This window comes from Phascolarctos cinereus, unplaced genomic scaffold, assembly GCF_003287225.1.
Source record: "Phascolarctos cinereus isolate Bilbo 61053 unplaced genomic scaffold, phaCin_HiC Scaffold_5;HRSCAF=322, whole genome shotgun sequence".
In the NCBI taxonomy this organism is placed as follows: domain Eukaryota; kingdom Metazoa; phylum Chordata; class Mammalia; order Diprotodontia; family Phascolarctidae; genus Phascolarctos; species Phascolarctos cinereus.
Genome location: NW_027555958.1, coordinates 257,140,772 through 257,167,231, shown reverse-complemented (window position 1 = coordinate 257,167,231; position 26,460 = coordinate 257,140,772). Strand labels below are relative to the sequence as shown.

The 26,460-nt window shown below is 37.1% G+C and overlaps 1 protein-coding gene across 1 annotated transcript in view; it reads right to left on the bottom strand.

Annotated features, from left to right (window-relative positions):
* Nucleotides 1-2,845: 2,845 nt before the first annotated feature.
* The window catches only part of LOC110194215 (olfactory receptor 2Z1-like), a 32,912-nt gene continuing 9,297 nt past the window's right edge, over nt 2,846-26,460 (bottom strand). The window contains exon 3 of the mRNA XM_020966408.1: nt 2,846-3,812. Within this exon, the coding sequence (XP_020822067.1) occupies nt 2,846-3,812 (967 nt within the window). The remainder of the gene's footprint in view (nt 3,813-26,460) is intronic.

Here is a 26,460-nt window from a genome sequence, read left to right as displayed (position 1 = left end):
TAATATTATTTTTGCTTCTTTTAGTTTGTCCTCACTTTTGTATATTTTCATTCTGAATCCATTTCTTTGGTGACTCTTGCCATTATAGATTATAGTTTTTTTTAATTGACCAATTAGTTTTGCTGTGCAGGCCATAAATTCTGCTCTCATTATTTTCATTTCTCTTTTAAACCGGGAACAGCGTGTCATGGTTCCATGTTCTCCCCAAATTCCACAGGGTCCTCTGTCTCATCAAGTGTCACATTGTTTTCCTGGAGCCCTGTGGCTATATTTCTAACTGCTGTTAATATTTTCCCTGTTGGTTTATCTGCTTATGTTGTATGTCTTTGATTTTTCTTCTTCCTGGAATTTTCAGTCATTTCAATATCTTTTCCCTTATTTTTCTCTATTGCTCAATTTCAGGCTCTGTCCCTTCTGATGGTGGCTTCCCTGGGTGCAGAATCTCCAAGCATCCTTGCCTTTTCCCACACTGGGTAATTAATGGCTCATCAGACTAGGTCTTTGTACCCAGTAAGTTTTGGGAGAATGAAACTTGCCCCAGCTGGCAGCTGGGCTCTTTCTATCAGGCTTGGTGGAGTACTACACAGCTTCCTCCTCCCCCCACAGTGACCTGTTCCTGTTCCATTCCCTCTGTGTATCACTTCTATGCTCTGACACTGCTGGTGCTCACAGGCTTATTTCCATAGTTTGGGCCTCCAAGTTTCTGGGAGGAGGGGGTGTAGGGTATAACGTTGAGTTCAGTTTCAATCCTGGACGTATGTCCTGCCCTTTCCCTACTGTTCCTCAGCTGTCCTACAGAAATCTTTTGCAGCACACAATGTTGCCATGGTGGCAATGTCTGTGTCATCCCATCAAGCTTCTGCATCCTATAGTGTTGCCTTTGTACTGTCTGGCTGTTCTGGCCTCTGGAGCCTGGAGCCTATGGCACTGGAAAGAAGGAGGAGAGATCAAGCATACCCATATGTTGGGTCCTTGGATCAGCCAGTACGGTCTCACTAACAATAGTGTGGTGTTTGGTGGTGGTGGTTGTGGAAGGGGTCCATTCATGGATTTTTTTTTTTGTTAGGCAATGGAGTTAAGTGACTTGCCCAGGGTCACACAGCTGGTTAAGTGTTATGAGTCTGAGGCTAAATTTGAACTCAGGTCCTCCTGAATCCAGGGCTGGTGCTCTATCCACTCTGCCACCTAGCTGCCCCTCATTTATGGATTTTTTAAAACCTTGTTTTGTATTCCAGGGGTCCTAGACCATGGTGACAGCAGAAGTTACTTTATCTTTGGCATATAATTTCTGTTTTGGAGAAATTTGAGACATTTAGGGGATCAATGAAAATGTCCAGTCGTCCATCCTGTTGATCTCATGACTTGGAATTCTAGTCTGACAGTTTTTAAAGACACAGCCTATTCTGACTATGTAACCATTGGAAGGAAACTACTCCCACCTGTGTGCTAGGGTGATGCAGAGAAGAAGAGTGCCTCCATGTTAGGTGATCTGAGCCTGCTTTAAGGCCTCATTATATAGCAAATAAATAGCTTTTCAACTTATTTGGTTGTAAAGAGAATATCTGTAAAGCATGTATTTGTTCCATTGACATTCATTATAAAATTCAAGGTTCTTTTCCATGTTGAGCATAGTTTTGGGGGAATGAGGGAAAAGTTTCCCCAACAGGTTTAGTAAGGAAGTATTTAAGATGGTCACCAGGCAGGTAGAATACTGAATTTTGTAGGAGAGGGAGTACAATGCCTGATCATCATAGCACACATTTAAGATTTATTGACTGAATGAATGGAGCCATTTAGTAGTGCTACCAAAACTTTATAGCAGTAAGCATCACTTCTTCCAGGGTATATGTGGAAAAAGCATGGGATCTGACTTCAAGTCCCAGTAGTAACACTTAACTATTCTGTGACCACAAATAAGTCACTTCACCTTTCTGAGGCCTCAATTTCCTCATCTGTAAAAAATGTAATAATACTTATTCTATTTAAAAGAGCTATTGGGAGAAAAGAGTTAAAAAGTTAAGCTACCTTAAAGAAGGTAGCTAAGTACATTGGAGAAATCATTGGCTCTATGTGCAGAGAATCTGGGTTTAAGTTTGTGACCTTAACTGGCTTGGGCTTCAGATACCTTATTCATAAAATGGAGGGTTTGGATTAGACAGCTTCTGAGGTCCCTATGATCCTGTGATTCAGAAATTTTACATAAATGTGAATAATCTAAACTTTGTGTTTTCCCCAATTGCTGTACATAGAAACAGATAATAAATGTTTATGCAACTGAATACAATCTTAAAGAAAAAGAACTTACTTTGTATATTAGAAGAGTTTCATTCCTGTGCTCTCCTTTGGGGGCAGAGAAATTGGTGGAAATTTTTGGTGGGAGTAGATTTGTTTTTATCATTCTCCATTTCCACTGAGTACCGATCTAGAGGAGATAGATTTTAACTTCAGGGAAATCGATGCAGTTTATACTTAAGGAAAAAATTCCAGGTCTTGAGGTCTGTTAGACACCAGAACACATGACCAAATGAAATTGTGGTATGAATCACTTTGAAAGCTCTTTATGAAGCTCACCCAAAGATTAGTGCTCTTATATGAGACTGAAAAACAGGTCTATTTCCCTAGAATATAGAGGTGGGATTGAACTCTTCGCCCAGGGGAATATTATCTTAGGGTAGAATTTTAGAATCACAGATAGAAGCCTAGAATAAAATCTTGGAATCACAAGCTAGAAGTTTGGAATCATAGAGTAAGAAAGGACCTTCAAATACAATCTGGATCAGTTCTTTGCCTTGTATAGATGCTTAATGGGTCCCAGTCAATAAAATATCCTCCTCTCCCTGAGTTCTTACACATTTCTAGTGACTGCACACTGCCTTATCACCTTCTTCATTGCCCCTGAGACCTCCTTATTCCTCAGGCTGTAGATGATGAGGGTTAGCATAGGTGTGAAGACTGTGTAGAAGACAGACACTACATCATCCTGTCCTGGTGAATGATAGGAGGATGGCAACATGTAGGTATAGATGAGTGGTCCATAAAAAAGGTTGATCACTGTCAGGTGAGAAGAACATGTAGCCAGTGCCTTGTGGCGCCCCTCAGCTGACTTCATCTGAAGCACAGCAGTCAGGATCAGGGCATAGGAGGCAGTGATAAAGGCAATGGGCACCAGCAGCACTACCACACCTGTAACAAATAGCACTTTTTCGTAGGCAGTTGTGTCAGCACAGGCAAGTTGCAGCAGGGAGGGCACCTCACAGAAGAAGTGGGCAATCTCCCTTGAGCCACAGTAGGGAAACTGTAAGGTCAGAATTGTCTGGATGGAAGCGTTAAGTGACCCACCAAGCCATGAGGTGATTACCATAATGCAACAGACCTGCCTGCTCATAAGTATTGGGTACCGGAGTGGGTTACAAATGGCAACATAGCGGTCATAGGCCATGAGGGCTAAGAGCAGGCACTCTGCTGCTCCCAAGAACATGAAAAAGAACATCTGGGCTCCACATCCCCCAAAAGAGATGCTTGTCCAGCCACAGAGGAAGCCCACGATCATCTTGGGGACGGTGACTGAGGCGAAGAAAATGTCTAGGAAGGAGAGTTGACTGAGCAGGAAGTACATGGGTGTATGGAGCCTTGAATCCACCCAGATCAGAAAGACCATGGCCACATTGCCTGTCATAGCAAGGACATAGATCAACACAACGATGCTGAAGAGGAATAGGTGCATTGGACTATGGTTGAAAAGACTGGTAAGGACAAAGCTAGATGTGGAGGAATAGTTCCAGTGGTCTGCAATGGCCCCCTTCTGGGTTTGGCTGTGGCAGAAAAAGAAAAAAGTGGCACACTTAGTTATTATGTCATAGAAAGAGCTCTGGCTGTGTTTATATAACAGACCTAAACTGGTGTAAAATAAAAACAAACTATGTAAGGGATTTAATTAGGCTCCATAAAATGTATGTACTTAATCTATCAGTTTCATATTGAGTCAACTGAACCAAAAGGATAGAATTCTTTTCCCCCTTTGCCCACTACCCCTCCTCCCCAATTCATACCTATAAGGTAATGAAGTCAGGAGGACTGCTGAATACCCCAACATTCCCCCTGATTGCAGGTAGGGTTCTTTCCTTTTTTCTCTTTGTCCTTTGCTCTGCCTGGCCAAGTTTATGATTGTTTAGACATGGCAACTGTCTCTCAGCTGCTCTTCACATTCCAGGGGGATTCTTGGACCTAGCATGGATACCTCCTTTCTTTCCTTTCACGAACCCAAGACTAAGGTTACTTGTTCATAAGTATTTTGCTCTCACTAAAGATGAATAGGAAAAATAAAATAAACTTATAGAGGCCACAAAGCTCAGAGATCTTAATATTTACATAGCAGATTACAGAATGTTTTATAAGCATTATGCCAATCCCATCACAACAATCTTGTAAATTATGTTGTAACAGTCAATCAGTCCACAAGCATTTATTAAGCACATATCATGTGTCAGGCACTGTGCTATTTTAGGTAGTGCTTAAGCCAAAACAAAGTTCAAATCCATCCTGAGACAATTACTAGCCATGTGACAAATCACTTATCTCTTAGCCTCAGTTCCTCATCTGTAAAATAGGGATAATAATAGCACTACTTCCCAGGGTTGTTGTGAGGATAAAATAAGATAGTATTTGTAAAATGATTTACAAACCTTGAAGCGCTACATAAATGCTAGCTATTATTATTAGTGCAAATATTTCCACTCATTCTACAGATAATGAAATTAAGCTCAGGGGGATAAAATAACTTGTCTAAGATGACATAACTAGAAGATGGCAAAGGCAAGACTCAAACCTAGGACCTTTTTACCTAAGAGATATATGTTTTCTATTAGAACATATTGCCTTTGGGTGTGAATAGGCTTTGTAAAGTGTAAGGATGGATACAGACATAAACTGTTACAACTAGAACATAAGAGAGCAGGACCACAGATTTAGAGCTGGAAGAGACATTAGGTTTACAGTTTTTGGTCTTCGAGTCCAACCTTCACATTTTATAAATGATGAAACTGAGACTCAGAAACTTGCTCAGCGTCACATAGCTAGGAAGTGTCTGAGGCAGGATTCAAACTCAGGTCTTCCTGACTCTGAAGTCAGGAATGCCATCTAGCTGCCTCTACTTCAGGCTGACTGAATAGAATTCAGCATGGAGGAGGATCCACTCATAAAATTGTTCAACTTAGAAATGTTGGTGTTTGCTGCCATTTATAAGAACATCAAAGAAGTTTTTGACTTAATCATTTATGCTAGTGGTGGTGTTATGTAGACATATTATATGCAAATAGATTTGCATGATTTATAACAAAGTAAGGCTAGGTCTTACAGGTGTGTTGGTGAGGTCCTTAAAAACATTTCACAGAAGCGTAGGTCTTAGTGATCATCTTGTTCAAGGCTCACTGAGGCTCAGAAAGGTCTCCCTTTTTAAATTACCTTGTATTTACTTCACTATGTACATGTCATGGCCTCGCAATAGAACATAAGTTTCTTGAGGGCAAGGTCTATTTCATTTTTGTCTTTGTATCTTTCTCCAGCTCTTAGCAGAGGGGCTTGTATGGTAGCTACTTAATAATCAATTGAATTTTTTGAATTTTGGTGTCACATTAACCTAGCCATTTGCAATTGAAGACATCACCTTGTGCCATAGTGTAAAATACAGTAGGACAGAGTACAGTGAGTTTTCAGGAGGAATTCACAACCTGAGTTTTACAATTTTGGAGTGGGTGACAAAAAGGATGTTTTAGAATCTCTGTCCCAGGAAATTATTCCCAGTTGAACGCATTGTAATTAAAGCTGATATAAAAGTGATCCCTTATTTAGGAAGAGGGAAATTTCTTCCTCTTATTCTTTATCTAGGCTGATAAGTACTTACCTCAGAATTCCCTGATTTGAGGCTTCCATCAGGATTCTCCAGAATTCTCAGCTCCTTGCTGTTCTTATTCCTGCTCTGTCCATTTCATTTCCTGATTCTTGAAGTTCTTGGCAATTGGTAAATTGATTACCCTGAGAAATCCAAAGGGCATAAAATGGAGATGGGATGTGGAGCCAATTTCCCTTCATCTAGAATGCTCCATGTACCACAACTGTTCTCCTTGTCTTGATCCCTATGCTTCTTTCTCTTCGTCTATCAGCCCACTAAGACTTTTGTGACAACATAAATGAAACATCTGGAGAAATGGTAGTTAAATAGGACTAAAAAGTTTCCAGTATCCTTTCTAGAACTAAGATTATATTTATTTATTATCACATAATTCATCTGACCTGAATGTTCTAACTTTCGGATAAGCATTGGTTGTAACTGGTATAATTATGTAGAGAAACCCTCATAAGGTTTATGTAGAAGTAAGAAAATTTAGTTCCCATAACAGATGAAAGATTTCCTCCTCCTTATGTAGCTACAGAAAACATGCCCTTCACAGTAGGAAGGAGAAAGCCAAACTGGTGATATAAGAAAGGTAAATCTTCAATTCCAACAAAAGAAAGAAAGAAAAAAGCTCATTCAATTAGCCAAGTAAAGAACTGTTGTCAGAGAACTGTTATATCAAAACCATTGGTTTCTTCAGTTTTTGTTTACACATGATCAAATAATAAATTCAGACATAATTAAATAACCATTCGATTTAGAGGAAAAGATGATTCAAAAGGAGTTTAATTGTTTGACTGAACTTTTCATTTTTCAATAGTTGTATTGGAGTCACATTTGACTCTGTCAAAGTGAAAAGCCAAGAGTGAATCTGTTTTTTGTTCATTTAGACAATTTAGATGACACAACTGATTAGTCATCAGAGCTGGTTGGCAGACTTCCCACTTCCACCCAAGTACCCTTTTCTATATTACATAGACATGGACATGGACTGAAATAAATCCAGGAGAGAAAATTAGTGCTTCTTACTTAGGCAGCTTTCAGATTCCTGGTTGACATTGGTAAAGATGAGAAAAGACAGGCTTCTCTCTACTCTACAGGTTGACAAGGTGTTTTTTTGGCACACTTATGGTTGAACAGAAATTTGGGCTCTTTGTTATTCAGTCATTTTTCAGTTGTGTCCAGCTCTTTGTGATCCCTTTTGGGTTTTCTTGGCAAAGATACTGGAGTGGTTTATTTGCCATTTCTTTCTCCAGCTTATTTTATAGATGAGGAATGGAGGCAAATAGGGTTACGTGACCTGCCCAGCATCACACAGATAGTAAATGTCTTAGGCCCAATTTGAACTTAGGAAGATGAGTCTTCCTGACTCCAGGTGTAACACTCTATACACTGTGCCACCTAGCAGCCTCAGCTATTTAAATGCACAAGTATCTTTGACAGTAGCAGTTGACTATCAGTTGAATAATGCTAATAGCTTATATTTACGTAGCTCTTTTTATGATTCACAAAGTATTTTGCATACATGATTTCACTTGAGTCTTTCAACTGGACTCTTAGGTCAATTGTGCAAGTATTTTTAGAATCCTTTTATGGATGGAAGGTCAAGAATGTGAGTGACATGTCCAGGATCATGCACCTGTCTGACAGTGGAACACTCAGAACTTAAACTCAAGTCTCCTAGCTCTAAATTCAGTGTTCTCTACATTACATCATAAATACATCCTTAAAATAAATTATGAAACATAATAAAATAAAACTACCAAAGAACTGGGACCAATTGTCTTAAAAATAACCAGCTATTGGACTAATTTTAACTATTTCCTCCCTGATTTTTCCCAATATCCCAATGAGGTAGGTTGAGCAAGTATTATTACACCTATTTTTCAGTTAAAGAAATTAAAATCAGAGAGGTTGAATGATTTTCCCAAGGACACACAGGTAGTTAATGAACAGAACTGAGATTCATATTGAGATGTCCTAAATCCCAGTCCAGTGTTCTTTTTGTTATAGCACTTTCCTTCCTATAGGTAAGTCACTTCATAATCCTAGAGTAATATTAAGCTTTTCTCCCCAATTTTAAAAAGAAATCATGGTATCTCTGACTTGGAAATGATTTTAAGGGCTATTTAGTCCCATTCATACTTGAATAAGAATTCCCTCTATAACATACTTGGCAAGGGGTCATCCAGCTTTTGTTTGAAGACTTCTGCTAATGAAGAACCTTACAACGCAACTCATTCTGCTTTTGGATAAATAATGGTTAGGAAATTTTTCTTTGTTTCAAGAATCCTAATCCAAGATACAGTCCTCTAAATACTTGAAGATAGTTCTCCCCCCACCCAAATCTTTTCTAAACATCCCCAATTACTTCAATTGCTCCTAATATGAAATGAACCCGAGACTTTTTACCATCCTGGTTGCCCTTCTCTAGATGTTCACCAGATTATTATTTTCCTTCTTGAAATGTGATACTCAAAAAAGAACACAGGACTCCAGAAGTGGTCTCACTAGAGTCTCACAATAGAACAGTTACCTTCTTAGGTAACCTTAATGACGTCCAATTAGCTTTCCTGAGTTCTTGAAGTCTATTCCACTAAAATAACCATGTCTTTTGTTTTTCCAAGTGAACTACTATTTAGTCACATCTCTGCTATCTTGGTGAATTTTCTAAACTCAAGTATAATAAACTAGTCTATTAAGATATTTTTTAATCTAAACTATCAATATATATTAGTTTTCCTTCAAAGGTTTATTTATCTGCAAATTTGATAACCATTCCAATGATATCTTTCTCTAATTCAGTGATAAGAATGTCAAATAGCACAATGCCAAGCACAAATCTCTGGGATACTACAATAGAAACCTTGTATGTTGATACTGAATCATTATTGGATTTTGGGTCTGGCTATTAAACCAGTTTTGAATATTCCTTACTAAATTATTATGTAGATTACATCTCATCTTCTTCACATGGACAACGTGAGAATCTTTATCAAATGTTTGCTAAAATGTAGGTAAACTGTAATCACTGCAGTATTTTGATGTCCCGACCTCTTAGGAAAATGATTCATGAGTTTGTCAACCTGGGGAACTCTCTCCACCAATCTGTCTATAATTTAGTAGAGAAATTCTAGGGCTGTATCCCTAAAAATCCAACTGTTAAGTGGTTTTTTTCAAGGGTTGCATAGCTAGTCAGTTTTAGAAGAAGAGTGTGAACCCAAGTCCTTCTACCTTTAAGTCCAATATTCTGTCCACGATGTCAGGCTGCTTTTGTTCTAGTCTTATAACTGTGTCCAAAAAAAGGGAATAAGTCTAGTCGTATTGATAGTAACACTGCTTCATAGCATAGCATGACCTGTTCTTAATGAAACAATGCTCTTTGTTATCTTATTTATTTATTCATCCATTTCTTTCTTTCTTTATTCATTCATTTATTCATTTATTTTGGATTTTCAATAACTGTCCTTTTAATAACACTTGCTAGAATTTTGTTAGGAATCAAAGCCAATCTCACTAGCTGATTCATTGGCAGACTCATTCTTTTCTTTTTTTTTGAAAATTGGGAAAATATTTACCTGTCTTTAATTCTGCAGTACCTCTCTGGTCCTCTGGGATCTATGAAAGATAATTAATAGTGTCTCCAAAGGTAATCTCCTTGGAGAAAACAGAAGCAAAATAAGACTTAGGCAGTTTTGTCTTCTGTCAGTTATCTATCCACCTTGAACAGCTTTCCTGTCTCTTCTTTGATCCTCTCTTTTTGGACCCAAGATAGGAAAAAAAAACCCAACCCCACAACCTTTTGTTGTTGTTACCAGCTTTCCTCATCAGTCTATGCTTAATTTATATTTATAGGAATAACTGAATAACACTGCTGAGGAAAATCTTCAAAAACATTGGAATGTTTAGCCCAGGGAAGAGAAAACTCATGAGCAATTGTTTAACTATACTCAATTTCCTGAAGGTTAGGATATAAAAGCTAAGGGAAAACTAGTTCTTTGCTCTAAATGAAGACTTGAACAAAAGATTCTAACTGCAGCAAGAGGATTTAAGATCATGATTTAATCATGAAAAAAATCTTGGCAAAGATTCTGGTACAGATTACAACTTAGCAGAACCTCTAGTTAAAAGGGTTTTGCAAACAGGAAGATTCTCACCTGCAGATGTTGCTTTAGGAGGTGTCTGGGCTAGAGGCAAGAACCTGGGTGAGGTAACATCTTAGGTCTCTTCCGGACAGTGATAATTTGTTTCTCAGCATTACCAATGGGACCAATCAATTCCTTTCCAAAGAGACGTAGTTATTAGTGAAAATTCCAAATTTTCCAATATTTTTAGAGAATTGGGGACTGTGTGCGATTAGAATCTTTAGATTAGTTTCAACCATATTACAGATATCTTCAAGGGCTCCAAATTCCCTCAGTGCTCAATGTTCCATTCCCAATAAATAGGCAAGGTGAATGTGCGTTGTGCAGAGAGAAAGTAAGACAACATTCCTTCCACTGGTGTCCAGGGGGAAATGCTCCCTTGTTGGCAATTATTGATGCCATGGAATAATTGTTGCTGCTGCCACCTATTCAAATTCCTCCCCCTTCTTTTTTGTCTATATCTCTTTATTTTTCTGTGCTAAGAAGTCATTATTCTTAAAAAGAAAAGATATAATAGAAAGATCACTTGGCCTAGAGTTTCATTCCTGGCTCTGCTGATTACTAGATGTGGCAGTTGGGACAAGTGATTTTTCTGAACCTCAACTTCCTCCTTTGTAAACAGGATCTTAGATTTAGACCTGGAAGGGACAGTAGCGATCACCTAGCATAACCTATTCATTTTACAAAAGTAAGTGAGCCCTCACCCCCCAAATCAAGTGACTTAGCCAACGTCCACCATATTGTAAATAGTAGAATAAGTAAGATAATGGACATATTATTACTATGAACCCTAGTTCTGCAGTCCTGTGTAGAACAAGACTGAAGTAGATAACTCTAAATCTCTACAATATCCCTATTTTGTCTACATGGATTTATTAGATTGTTCATTTGGCTTGAATTTGTGGATCAACTCAATGAAAATGATATCTTACCAATTTAAAAAACATTATAAACACAGATGAGAAACATTTCAGTCCATAGCTATATGAATTATATACAGAAAGTTGAGAAACCTTCATTTAGAGTCTACCTTATTAGGGATGAGACTACTCATTCCTTCATATGGAAGGGATTCAAAGTAACATTTAACTTCAGTTTTGCCTCTGCCCCAGAATACATGTGTAATTTAGGTTTCCAGCCAAGCTTGAGGCATTTTGTATGCTGCTGTGTGTGCTAAGATGTCTTTTCCTACCCTGCAGCACTGGGCTAAACTCATTTTGGCTTCTTTGGCTGCACTCATTTTGGATTTCATTGGTACCAAGCCCTCAGTAACCTTATCATTGGGATGTCTTATCATTTTGCAAGATCCAGTCAGCCTTGTTACTCACACTTCATCAATATTCTCTGCCCTTCTAATTAGAAGGTGGAGCCATAAACACCTGCATTTAAGGAGAGGACACAGGACTGCCCCTATCCTCAGACATCTCATTTCTTACTTGGCTGCACTAATTTTGGACTTCTTTGACTTCTTCCTTATGCCTCTCTCTCCCAGCACAGAGTACCTTTCTCTCTTCTTCACTTTTTGGGGTTATTTTGTGTGTTGTATTCCCCCACTAGATTGTAAACTCCTTGAGGGCAAGGACTGTCTTTCTTTTTTTCTTATTTGTATCCCCAGCACTTACTACAGTGCCTGACACCTAGAAGGCATTTGATGTTTATTGACTGTTGACTGTGCATACCGACTTAGACTTCTAATTGTTGCAGAGAATGCTGTTGTGATACTGAGTGACAGCATTAAGGAGTAGAGTTGGTGTAAGAGCTTTTGGGAGACATTCCTGGAGATGTGGTGCCAGATTTTTTTTCTCCTTTTTATTTTGGGGTGGGGGACTGATTCAAGAGGAAAGAGAGAGAGAAAAACTTTGCAGCCATAGACATGTAGGGGAAGTCAGTTCTTCAACACATAGCTAATTTCTAGCTTGTTTCTCTATAGACTTTGGAGAAATTTCTCCTCGAGTGAGAGTCTTTCTGTCTTGTCTCAAGGTGACATCTTGTTCCCATCAATAGGGCTCATTCAATCTTATATGTTTTACTCTGTATAACTTATACTAAAAATGTATTAACTCACTATTCACTATGTGTGATAGTCTTTTGTATAAAACGGCATTTGGTGGGAAGGGGGCAAGCCAATGGGTATAATCTTGGGACAATCCTCCTCCCTTAAGGACTAGTGACCAGAGAATTGGCTTTTATGTTGACCCTATTGTCCCTGAAGATCAGCAATATTTAGATACCAAGATATATATATGTATATGTGTGTGTGTCTGTATGTGTATATAACTATATATAGATATATATCTATATCAATATCAATATCTATCTATCTATCTATTCTACTCAAAGAATAAGAAAAGTGCCTAGCTAGCCACAGCCCTTCTGCTCCTTTCAGAGTAGGAATAGTAGTCTTCCTTGGAGAAAAGTGGTCTAGATTCCAGAGATACCTATTCATACCCTTTTCAAGCTGCATTTTAAACAACCCACATAGACATTTGTTTTATGTGGGCACACATATTGTATTAGGCATATTGTATAGACAGGAAGTCTTCTTCCTCTTCTCAATTTAGTTAGATTCAACTCAGTTACTTACCTTACTAGCTGTATGACCTTGACCAAGTCACTTCACCTTTCTGACTTTTTTTAATTGGTAAAATGATGAGGTTGGACTAATCTTTAAATCCTTTCCAGTTCTAAATCCTGTGACTTTGTAAATGAACATTTATTAGAGATCTTTTATGTACGTGCAGTGGCTGAAACATGTTAGCACTGAAATAATGGTTGAATGAAGTTATTCATCAAGTAACAATTGTGCACAACTTTCCTTTCTTTTCTTCCTCCACATGAATCCAGACTGCTATGACTTCTTGAAGAAGTACCATCAAAGTGGTATGGTCACAAAAGGTTGTCCTTCTAGACCAACAATATTTGGAGGGAAAGAAATATGTCATTCTAGTCTGGTATCATACACAGAGACTTAGAGAAAAGAGTGCCTAACCACAGCCCTTCTCTTGCTCCTTCCCTGCTGGGAAGGACCTTAGAGATAATCTTATCCAAACTCCTGCTTTTATGGCTAAGAAAATGAAGCCCAAGGAGGTTAAGTGACTTGTCCAATGACATACAGAAAATAAGTATGAGAGGTAGGATTTGAACCCAGGTCCTCTGATTCTAGAAGCAGTGCTCCTTTCCCTACAATCAAATTTGTCCAAAGGCATAAAGAGTGGTAGACCTGGTACTTGAACCTAGAATTTTCATTTCAATGCTTTATTATATCACTCCACATGTGTAAGGAAGTGTATTATCCACTATACATAAGCTTGATATTTACCCTTTTGCATTTATTTAATACTGCTGTATCAGAAATGGTTCTAAAAATAAAATTCATTACTACTTGTAGTGGGGATTTGTCTAGGCCTCCATTAATTCCTACTGGTTTAAGTAGAGTCAATGTAGAGAACTGCCTAAAAGCAGGAGAAATTTAACCATGTGGAAAATAAGATATTTATTCTGTAGAAGCAGAAACAAAATAGAAGGAAAAAAATCAGAGCCAGGTAGCTCCAAGCCCTAAAGACTATCTTTTTAACAATTGTCAGAGCAACTCCAGAGCTGACATAGTGTCAAAGCATTTGGAAAATGAAAGCAATTGAAAGGAGGAGCCACTCACAGTTGTTGCTATTGGGACCTAGGACAGGCCTATGTGAGGGATAAGAGAGGGATAAGGGGTCATCTGAAAGACACTGCATCCAACTTTTATTATGTATCCTTAATTGTTAATGTTTCTATGTCATTTGGTGATTTCAATAAGGGTATAATTACTATGATTATAGTTTGAATGTTCATTCCAGTCCTCATAGAGCTTACTTTTTACTGGGGGAAAGGAGAGAACAAAATGTCCTTATATAGATAGCTGTGACAGGATCAAAGTTCCCAGTTTCCCCATAATAGGAATTAGTTTTCCCTTAAAAGCAACAAAGATTTCTTGGAACTTGATTGGCCTTTAACATCCTTGGCAACTCCCTGGTCACTTAATGGCATAAGAAGTCTCATCCATATGGTCGGGACCCCTCTGACTTGCTTTCTTGTCCAAAAAAGCTAAGTATCACTGAATCTTTGTTACATATCCTTGCTGTATTGGGGCAAATAAAACTTCTTTTTTGTTAACTGTTCAATGACTTACAAGTGCCTCTACTTGTACAAATGATCCCACTCTACCTTGTTTTCTTCCTTAGGACATCCCCTCTATCATCTTTACTCTCTCATCTATTCTCCTTTTCTATTTGCTACTTCCCTACTGCCTACAGACATGCCCATGTCTCCTTCTTTGTCAAATAACCCTCACTTTAGTCATCAATCCTTGCTAGCTATCATCCCATGTTTCCTCCCTTTTGTGGCTAAATTCCTTGAGAAGACAGTCACAGTTGGTTCCTCCACTTCTCTCCTTCAGTTTCTACAGTTTATCTTCTGATCTCATCATTCAACTGAAATTACTCTCTTCATATTTACCAGTGATCTCTCAATTACCAAATTGAATAGCCTTTTCTCGATCTTCATCCTTCTTGACTTTTCTGTAGCTTTTGACACTGTTGAGCACTATCTTCTTGATACACTATTATCTCTAGGTTTTCATGACATTATTCTCATGGTTCTCATCTTACCTCTCTGACCGCTCCTCATTCTCCTTGCTTGATCTTTGTCTAGGTTATGCTTGATAACTCACTCACTCACTCACTCACTCATTCACTCACTCAATCAACATTTATTAAGCCCCTATTATGTGTCAGGCATTTGCTAAATGTTAGGGATGGGAAAAGAGTCAAGAGACAGTCTTCTAAGAGCTTACAATCAATTGGGGAGGCAACAAGTCTATACAAGTAAGTTATAAAAAGGATAAATAGAAATAATTAACAAAAGGAAGGCACTAGAATTAAGAGAGGTTGGGAAACGCTTCCTGTGGAAGATGAGATTTCAGTTGGGACTTCAAGGAAGCCAGGGAAGCCAGGAGGCAGAGATGAGAAGGAAGAACATTCTAGGCATGGGGGACAGCCAGAGAAAATACCTGGAGCCAAGAGGTGGAGTGTCTTGTTCATGGAACATCAAGGATACTAATGGCATTAGATTGAAGAGTATGTGGTGGAGAGTAAGATGTAAGAAGCCTGGAAAGGTAGGAAGAGGCTAGGCTTTGAACACCAAGTAGAGGATTTTGGATTTGATCTGTCTTCATTGCCCAACTCTGGGCATTTTCACGGGTTGTTTCCCTGTCCCTGGAACTTTTCATCTCCATTTTTGGGCTTTTCTGGACAACTGTTAGCTAAAATCCCACCTTCTAAAGGAAGTTTTCCATAATCTTCCTTAATTCTAGTGTCTTCCTTTTGAGATTATTTCAAATTTTTCTTGTATATATCTTCTTCATATGCAACTGCTTTCAAGTTGTCTCCTCCATTAGATGATGTGCTTCTTGAGTATTCAGCATAGAACTTGGTACATTGTTATTAAGTAGGCACATAATAAATGTTTGTTGACTGACTGACTGCTTCATTTTCTCCCCATATTAAGCCTGAAATAGAAGAATGATTTTGTTTTTAGGTTTGCCCCTAACATTTGGTGTAGTTGGTAATTGGGATAAGATGAGAACATTTTGTGGCTTATATAGTGGTTGAGTTAGGGGAAAAGCACTGCAAGTCACTTGCAAGGCTACTTCTTTTAGGTGGGACTTGAGAAATTACAGAAGGTTATAGCCCTACAGCAGGCTCTCTATAATAGTATTTATAACATAATATTCTCTAGGTCTATGTTTCTATAGGGACTTTGTCCACATAGTGTAGACTTTGGCAGGCACCAAGAAGAGGCTAGAATAAGGGACTGTCAGGCTAATGGAACTCCAAGTTCCCTAAACAATTACTCACTAAGCAGTTTTTGAAAGCTGTTGCTTGGATACTAATGCACTGTTGGTAGATTTATGAACTGATCCAACCATTCTGGAGAGCAATTTGGAACTTTGCCCAAAGGGTATAAAGCTGTGCATGCCGTTTGACCCAGCAATGCCACTACTAGGTCTGTATCCCAAAGAGATCAAAGGAAAAGAAAAAGGACCTATATGTACAAAAATATTTATAGCAGCTCTTTCTGTGGTGGCAAAGAATTGGAAAGTGAAGGGGTGCCCATCAATTGACTGAACAAATTGTGGTATGTGATTGTGATGGAATACTATTGTGCTATAAGAAATGATGACAGGATTATTTCAGAAAAACCTGGGAAGACTTATATGAACTGTTGTAAAGTGAAGTGAGCAAAACCAGAACATTGTGCACAGTAACAGCAATACTGTATAATGATCAACTGTCAGTTCCAAAGGACTTGTGATGAAAAATGCTATCTACCTCCAGAGAAAGAACTGTTATAGTTTAAATGCAAATCATAGCATACTTTTAAAACTTTCTTTATTTTTCTTGTGTTTTTTGTCTGTTTTCTTTTGCAACATGGCTAATATGGAAATATGTTTTGTATAATTGTACATGTATAATCTATATAAAATTGCTTGCCTTCCTAGAGGAAGGGGTAGGGGAGGGAGGGAGGGAGACAATTTGGAACTCAACATTTTTTTTACTTATTAGTATTTTATTTTTTTCCAATTACATGTAAAGATAGTTTTCAACATTCATTTTTGTAAGATTTTGAGTTCCAAATTTTTGCCCCTCCCTCCTTTCCTTCTCCCCTCCCCAAGAAAGCAAACAATTTGATATAGGTTATACTTCCACATTAGTCATGTTGTGAAAGAAGAATCAGAACAAAAGGGAAAAACCATGACAAAGAAAAAACAAAAAAACAACAAAAGTGAAAATAGTATGCTTCAATCTGCATTCAGACTCCATAGTTCTTTCTCTGGAGGTGGATAGCATTTTCCATTATGAGTCTTTTGGATTCTCTTAGATTACTGTGTTGCTGAGTCTGTGATAGCTGATCAACACAGAATGTTGCTGTTACTATATACAATATTCTCCTGGTTCTGCTCACTTTACTCAACATCAGTTCATGTAAGTCTTTCCAGGTTTGTCTGAAATCTGCCTGCTTATCATTTCTTATAGAACAATAGTATTCTATTACATTCATATTCCACAACTTGTTCAGTCATTCCCCAATTGATGGGCATCTCCTCAATTTCCAATTGTTTGCCACCACAAAAAGAGCTGCTATAAATATTTTTGTGCATGTGGGTCCTTTTCCCATTTGTATGATCTCTTTGGGATACAGATCTAGAGCCTTTTGGGCATAGTTCCAAATTGCTCTCCAGAGTGGTTGGATCAGTTCACAGCTCCACCAACAATGCAGTAATTTTCTAATTTTCCCACATCTCCAGCATTTATTATTTTCCTGTTTTGTCATGTTATCTGATAGGTGTGATATTTTACCTCAGAGTTGTTTTAACTTGCATTTCTCTAATCAATAGTGATTTAGAGCATTTTTTCGTGACTATAGATAGCTTTAATTTCTTCCTCTGAAAACTGCCTGTTCATATCCTTTGACTGTTTATCAATTGGGGAATGACTTGTATTCTTATAAATTTGATTCAGTTCTTTATATGTTTTAGAAATGAAGTGTTTGTTGGAAACACTGTCTGTAAAGTTTGTTTCCCAGTTTTCTGCTTCCCTTCTAATCTTTGTTGCATTGGCTTTATCTATGCAAAAAACTTTTCAATTGAATATAATCAAAACCATCCATTTTGCATTTCATAACATTCTCTATCTCCTGTTGGGTCATAAATTCTTCTCTTCTCCATAGATCTGGCAGGTAAACTATTCCTTGCTCTCCTAGTTTGCTTATGGTATCAGCCTTTATATCTAAAGCAGGTAACCATTTTGACTTTATCTTGGTATAGGGTGTAAAATGCTGGTCTATGCCTAGTTTCTGCCATACTATTTTCCAGTTTTACCAGCAGTTTTTGTTAAACAGTGAGTCCTTATCCCAGAAGCTGGAGTCTTTGGATTTATCAAACAGTAGATTACTATAGTCATTGACTATTGTGTCTTGTGTACCTTACCTATTCCACTGATCCACCACTCTATGTCTTACCCAGTACCAAGTAGTTTTGATGATTGCTACTTAATAATAGAATTTAAGATCTGATATAGTTAGGCCATCTTCTCTTGCATTTCTTTTCATTAATTCCCTTGAGATTCCCTTTTGTTCTTCCAGATGAATTTTCTTATTATTTTTCCTAGCTCTATAAAATAATCTTTTGATAATTTGGCCCAGAATATGTAAATTAATTTAGGTAGAATTGTCATTTTTATTATATTAGCTCGACCTACATAAGCAACTGATATTTTCCCCAATTATTTAGATCTGACTTTATTTGTGTGGAAAGTGTTTTGTAATTGTGTTCATATAGTTCTTGGGTTTGTTTTGGCAGGTAGACTTCCAAATATTTTATAATGTCTACAGTAACTTTAAATGGAATTTTTTTCCTGTCTATTGCTGTTGTGATTTGTTAGTCATATACAGAAATGCCGGTGATTTATGTGGGTTTATTTATATCTTGCAACTTTGCTAAATTTGTTTATTATTTCAAGTGATTTTTTTACTTGATTTTCTAGGATTCTCTGTGTATACCATCATATCATCTTCAAAGAGTGATAGCTTTATTTCTTCTTTGCCCATTCTAATTCCTTTGATTTCTTTTTCTTCTCTTATTCTAAAGGTAGCATTTCTAACACAATATTGAATAACTGTGGTGATAATGGACTTCCTTTTTCACCCTGATCTTATTGGAAATGCTTCTAACTTATCCCTATTACATATATTGCTTGCTGATGGTTTTCAGATAGATGGTACCTGTCATTTTAAGGAAGACTCCATTTATTCCAACGTCTCTAGTATTTTTAATAGGAATGGGTGTTGTATTTTGTCAAAAACTTTTTTTTGTATCTATTGAGATAATCATATGATTTCTCTTAGTTTTGTTGCTGATATGGTCAATTATGCTGATAGTTTTCCTAATATTGAACCAGTCCTTCATTCCTGGTATAAATCTTACCTGATTATAGTGTATTACCCTTGAGATAAGATGCTGTAATCTCTTTGCTAATATTTTATTTAAAATTTTAACATCACTATTCTTTGGGAAATTTTTCTATCATCCTCTGCCTCTGTTTTGGCTCTTCCTGGTTTAGGTATCAGCACCATATTAATATCATAAAAGGAATTTGGTAGGACTAGTTATTTGCCTATTTTCCCAAAATTTTATAGAGTATCGGAATTAATTTTCTTCAAATGTTTGGTAAAATTTACTTGTAAATCTGTCAGGGAGTTCATTTATTCCTTGTTCAATTTCTTTTTCTAAAATGAAGTTATGTAAGTATGTTCCTCTTCTTTTAAACTGACAATTTATATTTTTATAAATATTAATCTATTTTACTTAGATTGTCAGATTTATAGGTGTACAGTTGGGCAAAATAGCTCTTAATTATTGCTTTAATTTCTTCTTCATTGGTGGTGAATTCACGCTTTCCATTTTTGATACTGATAATTTGGTTTTCTTCTTTTTTTAATCGAATTAACCAAAGTTTTATCTATTTTATCGTTTTTTTTCCTCGTAAAACCAACTCTTAGTTTTATTTATTAGTTCAATAGTTTTTTTTTTACTTTCAATTTTATTAACCTCTCCTTTGATTTTCAGAATTTCTAATTTGGTATTTAATTGGGGATTTTTTTTATTTTTTTTTTTCCCCTAGCCTTTTTAGTTGCATGCCCAATTCATTGCTCCCCTCTTTCTCTATTTTATTCATGTAAGCATTTAGAGATATAACATTTTCCCTAGGAATTGCTTTGGCTGAATCCCATAAGTTTTGGTGTGTTGTCTTGTCATTGTCATTCTCTTTGGTGAAATTATTGATTGTTTCTATGATTTATTATTTGATCTACTCATTCTTCAGGATTAGATTATTTAGTTTCCAATCAATTTTTGGTCTGTCTTTTCATGTCCCTTTATTACACACAATTTTTACTGCATCATGATCTGAAAAGGATGCATTTAATATTTCTGCCTTTCTCCATTGGACTGTGAGGTTTTTCTGCCCTAACACATGGTCAATTTTTGTGTAGGTGCCATGCACCACTGAGAAAAACGTATATTCCTTTCTATCCCCATTCAATTTTCTTCAGAGGTCTATCATATCTAACTTTTCTAAAATTCATTCTACTCATCTCCTTAACTTCCTTTTTTTTAAAAAAAGATTTTGTGGTTTGATTTATCTGGTTCTGACAGGAGGAAGTTGAGGTCCCCCACTCTTATAGTTTGGTTGTCTATTTCTTCCTGTAACTCAACTTCTTTAAGAATTTGGATGCTATACCATTTGGCACATATACGTTTAATATTGATATTACTTCATTGTCTATAGTAGCTTTTAGCAAGATGTAATTTCCTTATCTCTTTTAATTAATTAATTAATTTTAGTTTTCAACATTCAGTTCCACAAGATCTTGAGTTCCAAATTTTCTCCATATCTCCCTTCTACCCCCACCCCCAAGATGGCATGCATTCTGAATACCCTTCCCTGATATGCCCTCCCTTCTACCCCCCACCCATATCCTTCCCCTTCTATTTTCCTATAGGGAAGGATAGATTTCTCTACCCCTTTGTCTGTATATCTTATTTCCCAGTTGCATGTAAAAACAATTTTTAACATCTTTATCTCTTTTAATTAGATTTTTGCTTTTGCTTTGTCTGAGATCAGGATTGCTACCCCTGCTTTTTTTTTTTTTAACTTCAGCAGAAGTACAATATGTTTTGCTCCAGCCTTTTGCCTTTACTTTGTGTGTATCTCTCGGCTTCAAATGTGTTTCTTGCAAATAACATATTGTAAGAGTTTGTTTTTTAATCCACCCTGCTATCTGCTTCCATTTTATGGGAGAGTTCCTCTGATTCACATTCACAGTTGTGATTACTAACTATGTATTTACCTCCATCCTATTTTTCCCTGTTTATACTTTTCTTTCTATTTTCACTCTGTCCCTCTTCACCAGTGTTTTGCTTCTGACCACTACCTGCCTCAATCTGCCCTCCCTTCTATTAGCCCCCCTCCTTTTTCTTTCCCCTTTCCCCTCCTACTTTTGCATCCTCTTCTATCAGTACCCCTCTTTTCCTTTTCTTTCCCCTTTGCTTTCCTACTTCCCTATAGGGTAAGAGAAATTTCTATACCCAACTGAGTGTGCATGTTATTCCCTCTTTGAGACAAATCTGATGATAGTAAGGTTCAAACAATGCTCAACCCTCCTTTTTTTCCCCTCTACTGTAATAGGTCTTTTGTGCTTTTCCATATGATGTAATTTACCCTATTCTACCTCCCCCTTTCCTCTTCTCCCAGTATACTCCTTTTTTCAAACTCTTTACTTTAAAAAAAAATCATCACATCAAAGTCACCTTATATCCACAACCTCTGTCTATGTATATTCACAACTGCTTTAATAGAGATACAGTTTCCTAAAGTTGTAAGTAACATCTTCCTATGTAGGGATGTAGATAGTTTAATCTTATTGAATAACATGTTTTTTTTTCTTTCCTTTGCATTTTATGCTTCTCTTCAGTCTTGTATTTGAAGACTGAATTTTCTCTTTGGCTCTGGTTTTTCATCCAGAAAGTTTGGAGCTTAATGGCATTTAAAATCTCTTCTTTGGTTGGAAGTTCAGCTACAGAGGGATTGATGTCAACCATAGGTATACGGTCAATGGCTTTCAGCATTGGTTTATGATGCTCTACTGAGAACATTATGGAAGTGTTCAGCCCATCTCTCCAGGACCATGTCTTTATCACTATTCAATGTGGCTCCATCAGCACTGAGTAGTTGACGTGTATCATTGATCTTTGGCCCATAAATAGCCTTCAGGGCAACATAAAAATGCTTTAGATTGTTACTATCAGTGTAAAACTGAATTTTATCTGCCTTTTTACTGAGCCAAGAATCCTGCATCTCTCTAAGCTTTACTTGTACTCTACTTTGGATGGAGTTACATGCTGCCTTCTTAGAGAAATGGATGAACTATCTTGCTGGTAAATCCTATGAAGTACTCATTTTTTGTTTAGCAGCTTCTGAATTTTCCCATCATTTCCATCAAACCAATCTTGATATTTATGAGTTAATGATGAGTTAATGCAATGCTGAAATCTCTGAAAAATCTCTGAAAGCTGCCCACTCTTTTTCTGTTTCACCATATGTTGGCTCAGCTTTCTCTAAGTTAGTAACAAACCATTCCTGCTTGGCGAAGTGCTCTAATCTGTTGACATGAATTCTTCTGGTAGTTGTCTTGCTGTGGGGTCACCACTTTTGTTGAATTCAAATATTTTGCTTGGGGAGGATAAGTCTATGATCAGTCCAGCACTCTTTACTTTACACTGTCTTTGCCACTCTGACATCCTGTTTGTCTCTTCTTACAATGACATAGTCTATTAAATGCCAATGTTTGCTATGAAGGTATATCCATGAAGTTTTATTGCATTTAAGTAAGTGGAAACCAGTGTTGGTGAAGAGAAGGTCATGTGACGCACAAGTCACCACCACCACCACCACCACCAAGTAAGTGACCATAAGTAAGCTGTTGCTGTTTCTGACTTCATTCCTCCCAAAGACTCCCGTGTTTGGTAGTCTGTGTCTCCTCTTGCATTAAAGTCACCCAGAATTATAAGTTTGTCTTCTTTTGACACACTGATGATGAGGGCCTCCAGGTCCTATATAATTTTATGAAAACCAGTTTCAGGGCAAAACACTCCATAAGTTAAACTGGTAGTTCTCAAAAAGATTGGCTGAATTTAGCTGTTTGTTTAAATAGATCAGTTAATTTAGTAAACAACAAAACAGTAAAAACTTAATGTTGTGAAATTATAATGACTAATCTTTACTCTGAAGAGAGCACCTCCTTTAGATTGAAATTTGATGTTCTTAAAGTCAAGGTTTACGAATAGGAATAACCTACCTACATATATGGGGGGAGTTCATGACTAAAGAATAGATAGAGAGGATTGCAGGAGATTAAGAAGACAATTTTAATTACATAAAATTAAGAATTTTTTGGACAAAAAATCCCAGTCACCTCAAAGTACTTGGCCACTCCTAGATCTCTCCCACAGTTTTTCTGTATATAAGGTCCATTTGGCCTCCATTAAGGTGCTCAGATTTTTAAAATCTAGCCAAATCCTGAGATTCTTAAAATCTAGCCACTGCTCAGATTCTCAAACTCTGGCCCACTTGCATTAGCAATACAAATGTTTAGATTTCTTAAGAGTCTGGCCAATAAGGCAAATTCTTTAAATCTCACTCACCCCCAATCTATGTTCTAACAAACCTTCTCTTTGGCTGAAAGAAGGCTTGGGTCAAATTCATTTAAGCAGGACCTGAATGTTGTGATTTGGGGGCCCCAGCACCCCTAAACCTCAGCACAACCAGTGCTGGGAACTGAATTCAGCTCTTTTGATTCCCAATGCAGTTCTCTGTCATGTACCACATTGCATTTCTTACCAATTAAGCTCCGTTGTGGAATATATAACCTTCTATTCCTATCTAATATTTTAATGGTATGAATTCTTTAAATATTTAGATAATATATTTTAACATAAAGCATAAGGTGGTACTCTAAAACCTATTTTCTATCAAACTATATTCTAGTTTTCCTGGCAGTTCTTGTCAAAGAGTCTCTTCCCCAAAAGTTTGTGCTTTTGCATTTATCAAATAAATCCATCAGCTGCCATACAAATGTGTTTTTATATCTTGCTTATCAAGGTTTTGGTGACATTGTTTTCTGTTCACCTACCTGGAAATGGAATAAATAATGAGTTTACTAATCACCTTGATTTGCTTGAGCTCTCTTACCATCCAGGAAAGTTCAAAATAACCTGAAAATCAAAATCAGCCCATCCAGAGGTGGAATGAGTGTTCCTCAAGTTTGACAGACCAGTGATCCTTTGCAGTGTCTACTGGGTGAAACTGGAACACATCTGCTGTGCCAGCAACTACAGGACCAGCTCAAACTGGTTAATACTGGCCCCAAACAGACAAAGCTTGCACAAACATCCTGGTTCTGGGTACTCTGCATTTCTCCAATTATCCTTCCTCCCTTGTAAAACCATATACATCACTCCTTAAACCCCTAATCCTTAGAGCAGCCAGACTAGGTCTCCCTTTCTCTGTGCAAACTTGTGCTGTACTTGCCAAATAAATGCTTCCGGGTTTTGCACTTGAACAGTGTGTCTCCTTCCTCTGTTCAGATGGATGCTGTGCCTCAATTAATTATTCTGCCACAATTAATCATACCTATCTCACTGCTTCTGTTCAGTCTCCTTTGCCAGCTGTGAATGTCCCCTGAGACTTTCTTTTCCCTCTACACTATTTCAATGATTTTATCAGCTTGCAAGGGTTTCTTTATAATCTCTATTCAAATGATAATCAACCAACCAATCAATAGTCATTTATTGATATAAAGATAATAAGGTCCATTTTGAACATATTGAATTTAAGATGTCTGAAAGGCAAGCGTAATGCTAAGCACTGGGAATACAAAAAGAGGCAAAAGACAGTCCCTATCCTCAAGGAGTTTACAATCTAATGGAGAAACCACATTCAGACAAATATATACAAGGCAAGCTATATTCAGAATAAATTGGAAATAATTAACAGAGAGAAGGCACTAGAATTAAGAGCAGTTGGGAAACCCCAGTAAACCAGCTTCTTGTAACACACTCTGAAGAAATAGAGACCTATATTATTAGAGAAAAAATTAGAAGAAATGTAAGGAGATGAAACAAACAGAATAGTAATAGTAATAATGATATTATTCTCTTTACAGTTAGCTACTTTGGGGTATCACCTCATACCCATCAGATTGGAAAAAACAACAAAAACCGAAAATGACAAATGCTGACAGGCTGTGGGAAAAAATAGTACATTAATGCAGTATTGGCAGAACTATGAACTAATCCAGTCATTCTGGAAAGCAATTTAGGACTACTCCCCAAAATTTATCAAACTGTTCTTAACTTTTGACCCAGTGATCCTGTTACTCAGTCTATACCTTAAAGAAATCAAATAAAGAAGAAAGGGACCTATGTGTACCAAAAATTTTATGGCAGCTTTTTATTGTGGAAAAGAATTGAAAACTGAGAGGGCTGCCCATCAATTGGGGAACAGCTGAACTAGTTATGGTATATGAAGGTGATGGAATACTATTGTACTGATAAAAGGGATGGTTTCAGAAAAGACCTGGGGAATCTTGTATAAACTGATACAAAGTGAAGTAAGTAGAATAATTCATATAATAATAACAATATAAAACCAACTCTGAAATACTTAGAAACTGATTGATGCAATAACCAACAACAGTTCTAGAGAATTCATGATGAAAAATGCTACCTAGCATTTACCTAGTCCATTAGGTAATGGACTCAGAGTACATATTGAAACATATTTCTTTTTGGACATGGCTACTGTGGGGACTTGTTTTACTTGGCTTTGTTTTTCTAGGTTTCTCAATGAAGGAAAAGGAATAGGAAGAAAATATGTAGAACTGAAAATAAAATTAAATTTTTTAAACCCTATGATGTGATCTCAACTATATTACATTAGAAAAATGAATGTAATAGTTTCCCACCACCACTGCTCCACCACAACCTACCACCATCACTGCTCCAGAACATGGATAAATATTCTCTGCCTGTCCCCAAGAGACTGTATAAAAACTTGAACACATGCAAATAACTTCTTCCTGCTTCTGGCTAGGTATCACTCATCAGTGGGCTGAATGTCCCAGATCAGGAATGGTTATTGAGTCATAAAAGCTGATGGTACAGGATGCTGCATTGGGTAGAAGATGTGGTTTCCAGCTGATGACCTTATTAGCTCCAAGTAGCAAGGTATAATTTTAGCCTAGGTGAAGAGGAGAACCTTCTCTACACCAGCACAATATTGGTGGAGGCCACTGCGTCCTATATGAAGGAGGGACACAATTAGCCATACTTTTACTTGGTCTTCTGGCTGGCTTTGCCCCTCTCTTTTGTTTCCTTCTTTTGGCATCAATCTTGTGAGCACTGAAAGGTTCTGGAAGGCCTGAGAGTATTGGGAAAAAGTAGCTCTACCCAATTCTACCCAAGAAGAAAATGCAGCAGGAATAGGAACAGATCAGTGGCAAAAAGAGAGAGAGAGAGAGAGAGAGAGAGAGAGAGAGAGAGAGAGAGAGAAAGCAAGGCCCCATTTTTGTTTGACCAGATTGCTCTGTGGAAATAAAATACAAAATTGCTAATTAAAAACCATGAAAAGAAAAAAAAAGTAATGAAATTTTATGTCTCAATAAGCCTTTTGAATATTGTCCTCCCAAATATTATACTATTGTTGTTGTTATTGTTTGTCCTTCACTCTTGAAAAGAACCAATGACATCATGAATATAAAATAAAGGGG